The 12344-nt window shown below is 35.9% G+C and overlaps 1 protein-coding gene and 1 non-coding gene across 3 annotated transcripts in view; one reads left to right on the top strand and one right to left on the bottom strand.

Annotated features, from left to right (window-relative positions):
• The window catches only part of BBS7 (Bardet-Biedl syndrome 7), a 38922-nt gene that overhangs the window by 17904 nt on the left and 8674 nt on the right, over positions 1-12344 (bottom strand). For both annotated transcript variants that reach the window (XM_055587576.1, XM_055587577.1), the window contains exons 6-10: positions 9269-9341; positions 8722-8838; positions 7241-7371; positions 3427-3511; positions 2572-2674 (exon numbers count right to left, since the gene is read on the bottom strand). In XM_055587576.1, coding sequence (XP_055443551.1) covers positions 2572-2674; positions 3427-3511; positions 7241-7371; positions 8722-8838; positions 9269-9341 — 509 coding nt within the window. The remainder of the gene's footprint in view (positions 1-2571; positions 2675-3426; positions 3512-7240; positions 7372-8721; positions 8839-9268; positions 9342-12344) is intronic.
• TRNAE-UUC (transfer RNA glutamic acid (anticodon UUC)) lies at positions 11035-11107 on the top strand. Its single transcript has one exon. It is a non-coding gene; the product is annotated as a tRNA-Glu (tRNA).

Raw genomic sequence — 12344 nt, 5'->3', positions numbered from 1 at the left:
GAGCCAGCTGAGTTCCACCAAGTGCTGGAGACTGAACTGTGCAGGCACTGCTTTGAGTTGCTCCAGTTAAAGGGAAAGGCCAAATGCAAACGAAGGAAACAGTAACTGGGAGAGCACAATATGAGGTTTAGCTACCTCAAGTTTAGAGGGAAAGTCTGGGAAGAACCTTGGAAGAGATTTGTGCAATTAACCACGGAAAAGATTCATTCACTCAAGAAATATTTACTGAGTGACTCTATGAACAAAACAGACATAACCTTCTCATAAGCATACATTCCAGCGAAATCAGGAAGGGGTTGACTTAGTTATAAATATAAGGTATAGTGCTGAGGGCATAAGATAGCAATTCATTAACTCTACTTGGTATCCTTACTGAAGAACATTAGAGCTTTCTCTCCTAGTGACTCTGGTGGACTGGTTTGTGGTGAACCGGTTTGTGGTGAACTGGTGGTGTGGCTTTAGTGAACTAGTACTTGTGGCAATTTTTTGCCTCAAAACTTCTGTAGCAACTACCACCAAAAAAAAGATTGATTTTCACTCCCCCAAGAAGTTGGCAAGGGCTGAAGTAAGGAGAATAATCATTAAAAGTTGCACCACCTATGGACACCTTATCTTTGACAAAGGAGGCAAGAATATACAATGGAGAAAAGACAATCTCTTTAACAAGCGGTGCTGGGAAAACTGGTCAACTACTTGTAAAAGAATGAAACTAGATGACTTTCTAACACCATACACAAAAATAAACTCAAAATGGATTAAAGATCTAAAGGTAAGACCAGAAACTATAAAACTCCTAGAGGAAAACACAGGTAAAACACTCTCCAACATAAATCACAGCAGGATCCTCTATGACCCACCTCTCAGAATATTGGAAATAAAAGCAAAAATAAACAAATGGGACCTAATTAAAATTAAAAGCTTCTGCACAACAAAGGAAACTATAAGCAAGGTGAAAAGACAGCCTTCAGAATAGGAGAAAATAATAGCAAACGAAGCAACGGACAAAGAATTAATCTCAAAAATATACAAGCAACTCCTGCAGCTCAATTCCAGTAAAATAAATGACCCAATCAAAAAGTGGGCCAAAGAACTAAATAGACATTTCTCCAAAGAAGACATACAGATGGCTAACGCACACATGAAAAAGATGCTCAACATCACTCATTATCAGAGAAATGCAAATCAAAACCATGATGAGGTACCATCTCATGCCAGTCAGAATGGCTGCGATCCAAAAGTCTACAAGCAATAAATGCTGAAGAGGGTGTGGAGAAAAAGGAACCCTCTTACACTGTTGGTGGGAATGCAAACTAGTACAGCCACTATGGAGAACAGTGTGGAGATTCCTTAAAAAACTGGAAATAGACCTGCCTTATGATCCAGCAATCCCACTGCTGGGCATACACACTGAGGAAACCAGAATTGAAAGAGACACGTGTACCCCAATGTTCATCGCAGCACTGTTAATAATGGCCAGGACATGGAAGCAACCTAGATGTCCATCAGCAGATGAATGGATAAGAAAGCTGTGGTACATATACACAATGGAGTATTACTCAGCCATTAAAAAGAATACATTTGAATCAGTTCTAATGAGGTGGATGAAACTGGAGCCTATTATACACAGTGAAGTAAGCCAGAAAGAAAAACACCAATACAGTATACTAATGCATATATATGGAATTTAGAAAGACAGTAATGATAACCCTGTATGCGAGACAGCAAAAGAGACACAGATGTATAGAACAGTCTTTTGGACTCTGGGAGAAGGCAAGGGTGGGATGATATGGGAGAATGGCATTGAAACATGCAAATTATCACATGTGAAATGAATCGCCAGTCCAGGTTTGATGATACAGGGTGCTCGGGGCTGGTGCACTGGGATGACCCAGAGGGATGGGATGGAGAGGGAGGTGGGAGGAGGGTTCAGGATGGGGAACATATGTACACCCGTGGCGGATTCATGTCAATGTATGGCAAAACCAATACAATATTGTAAAGTAAAAAAATTTAAAAAAAAGTTTCAGCAACTCCTACTTCTTCACTGTATGAAGCAATTTTCCTTGAGGCCCTTGTCATAGGAATTGTCAAACTGAATAGGCCGTGAAAGTGATCCTTGTGTCTAAAGGAGTTAACATTACTCATTTCCAGTAAGAAAACTTATAAGCCAAAGCTATAGATTCAGAAAGGTCCACAATAGCAGTGAATATTAGAATTAATGAGGAATAGAGCCATCTATATTGGCTACTTTCTAATGTCTATTAAAAAAAACACTCTATAATAGACAAATGCAAAAACATATTCTTAGATTTTTCTTAGATTTTTGACCTAAGAAAAAATCAACATAGAAAAAAACACATAAAAAGTATATTTCTAACTCCAAATATTAATCAGCACTTACTGCTAATGTTCTCAAACTGATAAACTTTCACTTAAAAAGGTGATAAACTATTTAATTATATAATTTTTTCCAGTAAAATATACAGTACCAATAAGTAAGAAAAAAAAAACAACAATCACATACTTCATGAAATGAAAAAAAAAAAAAGGCAAACCAAAATCCAAAATTACCGTAAAGAAGAAATTTTATTCTGCATCTCCTGATTAAATTTTAGTTCTTCTCCTGGTCCACTTTCCTTATGAACAGGCTCTGTGGTCAGACCTGTAATCCAGCCTGTAGAGATGAATTAAATCATGCACCAGTAAGTGCTGCCAGTGTTAAACCCAAAATGCATGCCCCTTTGTCCACCAACATCAACCTCATTTAGTTTTGGACTTATTCTTTTTCAAAAAAGCATAAGCAAAACAAAAGAAAAGAAATCAAGCTGGAAGATATTCAAACTATAAGGAAATTACTTCAGATACCATTTTTGCTTTGCTTGAAATACTGTAATACTGCAATTAAAGAAATCCTTTACTTCTTAATTTATAACTTTAGTTTTCAGGGATGAAATAAGTCAACATAGTCTAGCAAATGCAAAAAAGAGCTGATGAGTAAGAGTTGTCTTTCAAAAATTACTTTCATGGAAAGTTAAAATCTCATATAACTATTGTGAAAAACAAAAATGACCAACTCAAAAGAAAGTAAGTTTTATAAGAAATGTACATAGTAACAAAACAAACTAAATTTCAGTAAATAATAATTTTTAAGTCAAAGGATATCATTTTCAAAGATACTAGAGATATAGTAAACACTTTTAAAAAGCATTAATAAAGAAATTATTTTATAAATCAATAACACTCCTTTCTTTCTTATTTTTAACCAATAAAGCTTTTAATGCTATAGGTAAGGGTTACTTACTAATAAACTTAAAAAAAAATCAAAAGCACTTTATCAAATTTATATATTTTTAAAAGCAATTTATCAAATTTATATTTTTTAGATTGATTCTTTCAACTAGCTATTACGATTTTCATTTACCTTACCTGAGTATGTGGATACCACGATTTCATCATAGCCATCTTTCCCTACACAACCACCCTGGATTGATGTGACACTCTCAGACAACGTCTACAATGAATTTAAATCAAGCACTTCATCAATAAAATTTCACAAAGTTAAATAAGCTACAAAACTTATTTTCCTATCTCCCAACATTCAATATATTTTTATTGAATACTTCTGAGATTGGAAAGGTGAAAATCCTGCACAAGTGGCCAGAAATTCCAGTGTTTTTCAATATGAGGAAAGGAGACTGAAAATGACTCATGTATCTGTGTGTACCACTCAGCTGCAGTAGTCATTAATAAGCAAAGATCATTTATTTATATAAAGAAGTAAGTTCTTTTTAGAAAAACATTACATAAGCAAAACTCTTAACACATTTAGTTTATTATCTGAATTCCACAGACCACCTCTCATGTGTTTTCTCCAAGCAGCTTCTTAGAAGAATAAAGAAAATGATAGCTAACATGGGACCTCTAGGGAATTTGCTATTATGGAGAGAAACCCTGTTTTTCAGGAGTTTATATCTCTTTAAAGAAATACTTCCCAAACTTGTCTGACAATAATTACTTGGATGAGTCAACCAGGACTCTGTTTTTAACAAATACTCTAGGTCAGTGGCTTTCAAGCTATTTGAAAAGTAGTCAATAAGTTTTATACTGCAATCTGGTATACTTCACCTATGAACATATACAACAACAGGAATAACTTAAAAGGCTTAAGTATTGTACTCTATATTGTACTCTGATATATTCTAATCTATTCTTTTTCATTAAGAAAAAAAATGGGCTGGCAACCCAGCAGCTCTGCTAGGTAACTCTTACTAGGCAAAGCCCAAAACCATTGTTCTAAAGGAGAAGGTAGAGGGAATGGACACGAGCATTAAAAATGCTAGCCGTCTTCACCCTCCCTGTAGAAGGCAAATCACTGAGCTATTCCGCAAATCCGACTATCTTAGCTGTTCCTGAGTTAATTACCTGAGGGATTCAAGTAACAGAGGTTTGATTAAATATCTGCATACAGTTAGGTTCATAAGTGCATTTTTCTTTTCCTTTGGGCATGCTGTATGGCTTGTAGGATCTTAGTTCCCTTACCAGAGATTGAACCCATGCCCCCTACAATAGAAGCATAGAGTCCTAACCACTGGACTGTCAGGGAAGCCTAAGTGCATTTTTAACGAGTGTCCCAGTGTACTTAATATACACTAGAACTCTTTGAACTTTTTTGTTCATGTTCCTGCTAAAGTTAATTCTGAAAAAAAAAAAAAAAACAAAAAAAAACTGCATCCATTCCTGTGTACATTTTTCAACTTTCAGATTTTCATCATTACTATATTTAAATTATTTAACTTTTAGTCTTTGCTTTCTGACTTCTTTAGTTTTTTTATCTTGCTTAGCAAATTCTCTTATCACCAATATTATAAGGATTATATTTTTTATTATTTCATTATGTTACTGTTTTCAGCCATCTTCCTTTCTTCTCTGCCTTCCGCCTTCCCGCCGTCCCTCCCTTCTCTTCTCTTATCTGTCTATTTTTGGTGGCAGCTGGGTCTCTGCGGCTGCTGGTGGGCTTCCGCTAATTGCGGTGAACGGGGGCCGCCCTTTGTTGGTGGGCGGGGGCTATCCCTGCGGGGAGGGGCTTCCCTTGTTGCGGAGCAGAGGCTGGAGGCACACCGGCTTCAGCAGTTGCGGCTCATGGGCTGAGCTGCTCCGAGGCATGTGAGGTCTTCCTGCAGCAGGGATCGAACACATGTCCCCTGCGTTAGAGGCGGATTGTTAACCACTGGAGCAACAGGGAAACCCCCTCCAGTGATTATTAATTATAACTTACTCTCTCCTCACTTAGAAGTACCTTATTTAACCTAATGTACTCAGGAACAGAAAATTTAAAAAAACTGTAATTTCTACCTTTTTTTGCCAATACAACATTTTAATGAAATTAATTTACTTTATGTAATTCAAGTATCTTTTTATAAAAGACCTAGAGTTGTAGAATTAGTTAATTCAACTTATATTTTGTAAAACCAGTCACAAACCATAAAACAAGAGATCCTAGGCAATATAGTATAGACATATTTTATGTAAGTAACAACATAGAATGCTAATTAGGGGAATTCACAAAAAAAGACCTTGGTCACGGTTCAAAATATTGGTGAGTAAATATATAAGTTTAAGTTAAAATGTGATGTTTAGGATTCCCCAGGTGGTCCAGTGGTTGTGAGTCTACCTGCCAATGCAGGGGACAGGGGTTCGATTCCTGCCCCAGGACGACTCCACATGCTATGGACCGTCTAAGCCCTTGCGCCACAATCCCTGAGCCCACACCCCACAACTACTGAAGCCTGCACACTTAGACCCACGCTCTGCAACAAGGGAAGCCACCACAGTGAGAAGCCCACGCACTCCAACTAGAGAGTAGCCCCCACTCGCTGCAACTGGAGAAAGCCTGCATATGGCGACGAAGACCCAGTGCAGCCAAAAATAAATTAATTAAAAAAATATTTTTAAATGCAATGTTTAAGGTATACGTATATTATCTTTTTATGATCTGCTCCTTAACTTTTCTGATTAACCAACTATCAATCCAGACTGTGTCAAATAAGACGACTTCTCCTGATTAGAAAGACAACAAAGTGAGTGACATCAGGAATGAAGATGAGATAACAAATCTGCAGCTTTAACATAATGTGAAAGCAGTACCTCTGTCATCAAACAAACAGAAGAAAGACTTGAAAGACAGGAATCCTTAGTGCCACACCTGGCAGAGGGGACACATGCTATGTCATTACTGGCATTTGGAAAAGAAGTCAAAGAGGAGATTTGAGGTCTAAATAGGAAAGTTTCCCAGGGGTTAATGAGAAAAACTAAGAGATCTCCAACATAGGACAATTATGTATGTTTAAGCCTAAACTGTTATTTGCATCATTAACAAGGTGACTTTTTATATAAGATGAATATGAAATATATCTAGAAAATATGTTGTACAATATTTTTATCCCCATATTATCTATATAATACTATACTTTACCTGTGCATCAAAACATCTGTATTTACTGACATGCAATTAAAGTAGGTACTGGGAGAACTTCTACCACAATTAGAGAAACTAGACAAAGAAAGAAAAGTTGATACTGAATTGTGACTTTTTGTTGTTTTTAAACAGCCTCAACACATCATGCATGAGGCAGAAGAGGGAAACCCTGGACAGGAGAACACCACTTTATGAAAATGAAAGATTCAGTTTATGCAAGAATGCTTCTCCATGTGATTCTATACCTTGGGATAAAGAAGCCTAATTATGCTTAAAATTTGTGAGCTAAAAATTACTCTTATCTAGTATTTCTTATACAGTAGACCTTGGGTGACTAAAAGTGAAATTGCTACTTTTCTCTCTCTGTTTAAGGATATTTTTTATATCATCTCAACAATATGAAGTTTATTCTCCAAACCTTATTACTTTAAAACAACACAATCTCATTTATGTTACCCAAACATATAAATGTTACTCCTATAATATATTATGCATTATAGAAACTAAGGTAAAATATTTAATAATTTAGATATAGAATATTTAGATATCAAATGAAAAAGTAATTCATTGTTCAGCTTAAGGGCAATATCTATTATTCAAACATAAGAGCAGTCTAGACAAGATTTTGATAATATCAAAGCAGCAATATTTTAAGCCAAACACAAGATTTTAACATAATCATTTAATAAAACACAAACTGTCAGCCATTTCTATAATTGTTTGATTAATGATAAACATATATAGTCTTCTTAAAAATGAACTTACATGATCAAATCGTAGAACAGGCTCATTGGCATTATCAAAACTATATACTTCCACCATTCCATCATCTCTTCCAACAAGTAAATCTTTAACCCCATCACCCACAATGTCAAAGCTGTCAACACACAAAATACCTTTAAAAAAAGGTAAGTGATAAATTAGCAATAATACTGATATTGCAGTCAAATATACTAACTATGAATGAAAAAAAATCTATACATCAGAGTAGAGAAAAAACAAAACAAAACAAAACAAAAACAGTAAATTACAACTATGGCAATAACTTCCTAATTCAATTCCCTGTCTTTAATTTCAACCTGTTTCCTGGCAAATCCACTCTCTACGGAGTGTTTTTATTTTAGTTTTGGTAAATTAGATCACATCATATTACCACTTACAGTTTTCCAATGACTCCCCACTGCACCTAGACTAAAATTCAAACCCTTTACCAAGGCTCCCAAGGACCTACATGACTTGGCCATAGCCTACCTCTGACTTCATTTCATGCCATATTTAGCCACACTGGTCTTCCTTCTGCTCCTCAAATGAATAGAATTTACCTCTGCCTCAAGTTCTCTGCTTTTATTTTTTCCTCTTCCCAGACATTTTTTTCCCTTAAATGTTTTGCATTGTTAACATATTTTCTCATAAATCAGATTTCATGCTGTACTTATAAAGAGCCATCCAAATTTACCAAGTCAGATAAAAATTCCCCTTAGAAAAGTATAAATTCCTTAGAAAAAGGAATATTCTCTGATCTCACTGTACTTCTTTAACTCATACCAAGTACTCCCAAATTCCAATTAATTCCCTACAGCAAACAATGAAAACTGGATTTGAGCCGAGATTGATGTTATAGATAAACGTTAGCCCATAAAAGCCTATCCCAAATTACTATTACCTAGTCCCAAATTACTATTAGTATATCCTGTGTGTTCTCAGTAGTTGTGTCTGACTCTTTCTGACCCCTTGGACTGTAGCCCACCAGTCTCCTCTGTCCATGGGATTTTCCAGGCAAGAATACTGGAGTGGGTTGCCACATCCTACTCCAGGGGATCATCCTGATCCACAGATTGAATCAGTATCTCTTATGTTTCCTGCATTTGCAGGTGGATCCTTTACCACTGAGCCACCTGGGAAGCCCCGTTAGTACATCTTACCTTAAAAAGTTACAGCAAAACTGATAGACCTGCTAAATAAACAAATAGTAAATACACATAAGGTGGCTCTGTAAATTGCTAGGTCTGCTCTGCCTTACGGATAAAGGAAACAGGATGAACTATACAATGCAGGTTGGTCTATTTATCTATCTCTGTGGCCAAGCACCATGCAGCAGGCAGGGTCTTAGTTCTCCGACCAGGATCAAATTCATTCTCTTGGAAGTGAAAGCATGGAGTCCTAACCACTGGACTGCCACGGAATTCTCAGGCTATTTTATTCAATAATCGCTAAAATTCAGAATCTGAGTTACATAAAAAACATACCTCCCCTCTTTTTCTCATTTCGAATTTCCCACTTGTGTATTGGTTTGGATGTAGTGATCTGAATAAGCCCAAGTTTTCCATCTGACGTTCCAAACAAAAGGTCTTCTCCAGAGTCACCTAGTTACAGTTAAAGTCAACATATTATGGTTATCTCACAGCTCACACTATTCCTTTAAAATTAAAATACCTTCCTATATATTGGCTTTCATATAAAAATCTCATTTAAAATATTATGAAAAGACAGATTTTAATTAATTTACTTATTTTAGAAAGATGGTTATATATTCACAGAATTTTATAACCATAAGAGATGGTTTCCTCATCAAGTAATCTTGAGATGAGGAAACTGAAAAGTCAAGTTCAGTGACTCATTACTGTTAGCTACTGGCAAGTTAGAAGACAACTTTCTCTATTTCAGTTCAAGTTCTTTTTACAGTTTCCCATTTTCACTTAATATATAGTTAAATGATTAAAACCCTGAAACATCTAAACTTAAATAACATAACTCACTCCATTATTTGATTGTCAAAAATTAAATCCTGATTACCGCCATTTCCATTGTGTAGGGCTAAAACAGTAGGTGGGCCAGGAACTTCAATTTCATACGTCACATCAGATCCCTGAAGGAGAAGAAGTATTTTAAAACTAAAACAGAATACAAATTGAAATACTGATAATAAAAGGATTCATAGATAACATCAATATTCATTAAAGATCTCTAGAATAGAACTATTGGGAAAAAAAGATTGTGAATATTAACTTTTGTTAGCAACCTTGCACGTTGACTCATTTTACATATATATATATATTGCTAAGTCACTTCAGTTGTGTCCGACTTTGTGCGACCCCATAGACGGCAGCCCACCAGGCTCCCCCATCCCTGGGATTCTCCAGGAAAGAACACTGGAGTGGGTTGCCATTTCCTTCTCCAATGCATGAAAGCAAAAGGTGAAAGTAAGGTCGCTCAGGCATGTCCGACTTAGCGACCCCATGGACTGCAGCCTACTAGGCTCCTCCATCCATGGGATTTTCCAGGCAAGAGTACTGGAGTGGGGTGCCATTGCCTTCTCCAATATATATATATATATATATATATATAAGAGCAAGGAAATAAGTATTTCAAATATTCTCCACTTTGAATAATTTTCACTTTAGGTACTTTGCATGAAAACTTGACACTGGTAAATTTCCCTATCAAAACTTTCTAGGAACAAGCTTTTTCTTCTGTCCTAACTTGGGGCACATTCAAACAGACTCAAAGCTACTTCCTAAGGAAAATTCTGGCCTTGCCTTTCTGTATCTCCAAAACCCACTCTAGTAAGAGGCAGAATTCCCTGCTATTTAGATAAGAAAACAAGTTAAATTCTGTCTTTTTTTCAATTTTATAACTTATAATGCTTTAATTTGGTGCATAGTATTTGTGAAGCTGTTAAAGAATGAGATAGAAGTATTAAATTCACATAGAAAAAATACGATAAATCTCTCAATGAAGAAACATTTGCAAAATTACAGTAAATCTGATATACCATTTTGTTTAAAAATTTTAAATACATATAGAATATATGAGTCATATGTTTTATACTTTATTTAGAATAACATTAAATATTCACAGGTATCTGTATCTAACTATATAAACACAAAACTATATCTAACTATATAAACACAAACTGTTTTAAAAAGGCTACCTTTGGGGTAATGGATTGCATACAGAAGCAGAGGGGAAGTAGGGAAAAAGTGTGCAGGTCAGAGGAAAGACTTCAAGCTTTTACTTTCCACAGTAAGCACATGGGTCACTGGTTAAACAAAGCAGGGTCCTAGAATTCAGTCAGGTCAATTTCTAAATGGATGTGAGTCAGCTCCTATTAAAAGCCTTACTCAAACAACTCATATTGGGGAGCATAGGCTAGGGGAGAGATCAATCATTCGTGCTCCTAGAGAGAATCTTGAACATTACTTTAGTCACCCATAGGAGAAAAAAAAAGAACTGATGTCTAAACATATAGCTGATTCATTTTTCTGTACAGCAGAAACTAGCACAACATCATAAAGCAAATAAACATCAATAAAAATTAATTTTAGAAAAGGAGGGCTGATGCTAAGAAATGGCCATCTGGTAGTGCAGAATAAATAGCTAAACTTTTTGTTCAATTGCACTATCATCATCCTAAATTTTGATACAAATAATTCATCCATTGAATTTACATTTAAACTTATATTATATTTTTGTCATTTACATTTAAACTTTATTTTATGGGTCCTGGGTGTGTGTGTGTGTGTGTGTGTGAAAGAGAGTGTGAAAGTCACTTTCAGAATTCTTTGGTGGTCCAGTGGTTAGGACGTTGCACTTTCACTGCCAAGGGTCTGAGTTCAATCCTTGGTCGGGGAACTAACATCCCACAAGCTGCACAGCAGGGTCAAAAAAAAAAGTCACTTTCAAGAAGACAGTTGTAACCAGTATTATTAACAATGGCCTTAAGTAGTTGCTTTAGCCAATCACAGTTTTTAATAGAAATATAAAGATAATAAATAATTTTTCAAATATTTACTGAGTGCTTATTCTGTTCAACACATTGTCATAAATGCTGGATAAACTCAAATGATACAATCTTGATCTCAACTCTCCCTTGTTAAAGCCTAACACCTTCTCCCCAACCCAACTTCCTCTTTTAGTCTGATTTTTGGGGAGAGGGGAGGGTGATAGAAACATTCAGAAAATTAAGATCATGGCATCTGGTCCCATCACTTCATGGCAAACAGATGGCGAAACAGTGGCTGACTTTATTTTTTTTGGCTCCAAAATCACTGCAGATGGTGACTGCAGCTATGAAATTAAAAGATGCTTGCTCCCTGGAAGAAAAGCTATGAACAACCTAGACAACATATTAAAAAGCAGAGACATTACTTTGTCGACAAAGGTCCGTATAGTCAAAGCTATCGTTTTTCTAGTAGTCATGTATGGATGTGAGAGTCAAACTATAAAGAAAGGTGAGTGCCAAAGAATTGATGCTTTCGAACTGTGGTGTTGGAGAAGACTCTTGGGAGTCCCTTGGACTGCAAGGAGATCAAGCTAGTCCATCCTAAAGGAAATCAGTCCTAAATATTCACTAGAAGGACTGATGCTGAAATTGAAACTCCAATACTTTGACCACCTGATGCAAAGAACTGACTCATTAGAAAAAACTCTGACACTGGACAAGATTGAAGGCAGGAGGAGAAGGGAATGACAGAAGACGTCACTGATTTGATGGACATGAGTTTGAGCAAGCTCCGGGAGTTGGTGATGGACAGGGAAGCCTGGTGTGCTGCAGTCCATGGGGTCGCAGACGACTGAGAGACTGACCTGAACTGAGGGTGATAGATGGGAAAAAAAAATAAAAGTGGGGAAGTAAATGTATCAAAAGTACTACATTCTAATTAAACTAACTCAAATATCATGTATGGGGTGAAGGGGAGAAAAGTGTCCTTTTTTCCATATATGCCTCTCTAAAAACTTGCTAAAGATTTCAACACATTTGCCTCAAGTAAAAAAAAAAAAATAAGGTTAGTCAAGTAAAACACTAAAAAATTTTCAGATATAATTTTAAGATATTTAAAGTGGTAGTGGTCACTAAAGTAATTTATCT

Source organism: Bubalus kerabau, chromosome 7, assembly GCF_029407905.1.
Source record: "Bubalus kerabau isolate K-KA32 ecotype Philippines breed swamp buffalo chromosome 7, PCC_UOA_SB_1v2, whole genome shotgun sequence".
NCBI lineage: Eukaryota > Metazoa > Chordata > Mammalia > Artiodactyla > Bovidae > Bubalus > Bubalus kerabau.
The sequence above is the reverse complement of the archived record's forward strand: the minus strand, read 5'-3'. Positions and strand labels throughout refer to the sequence as shown.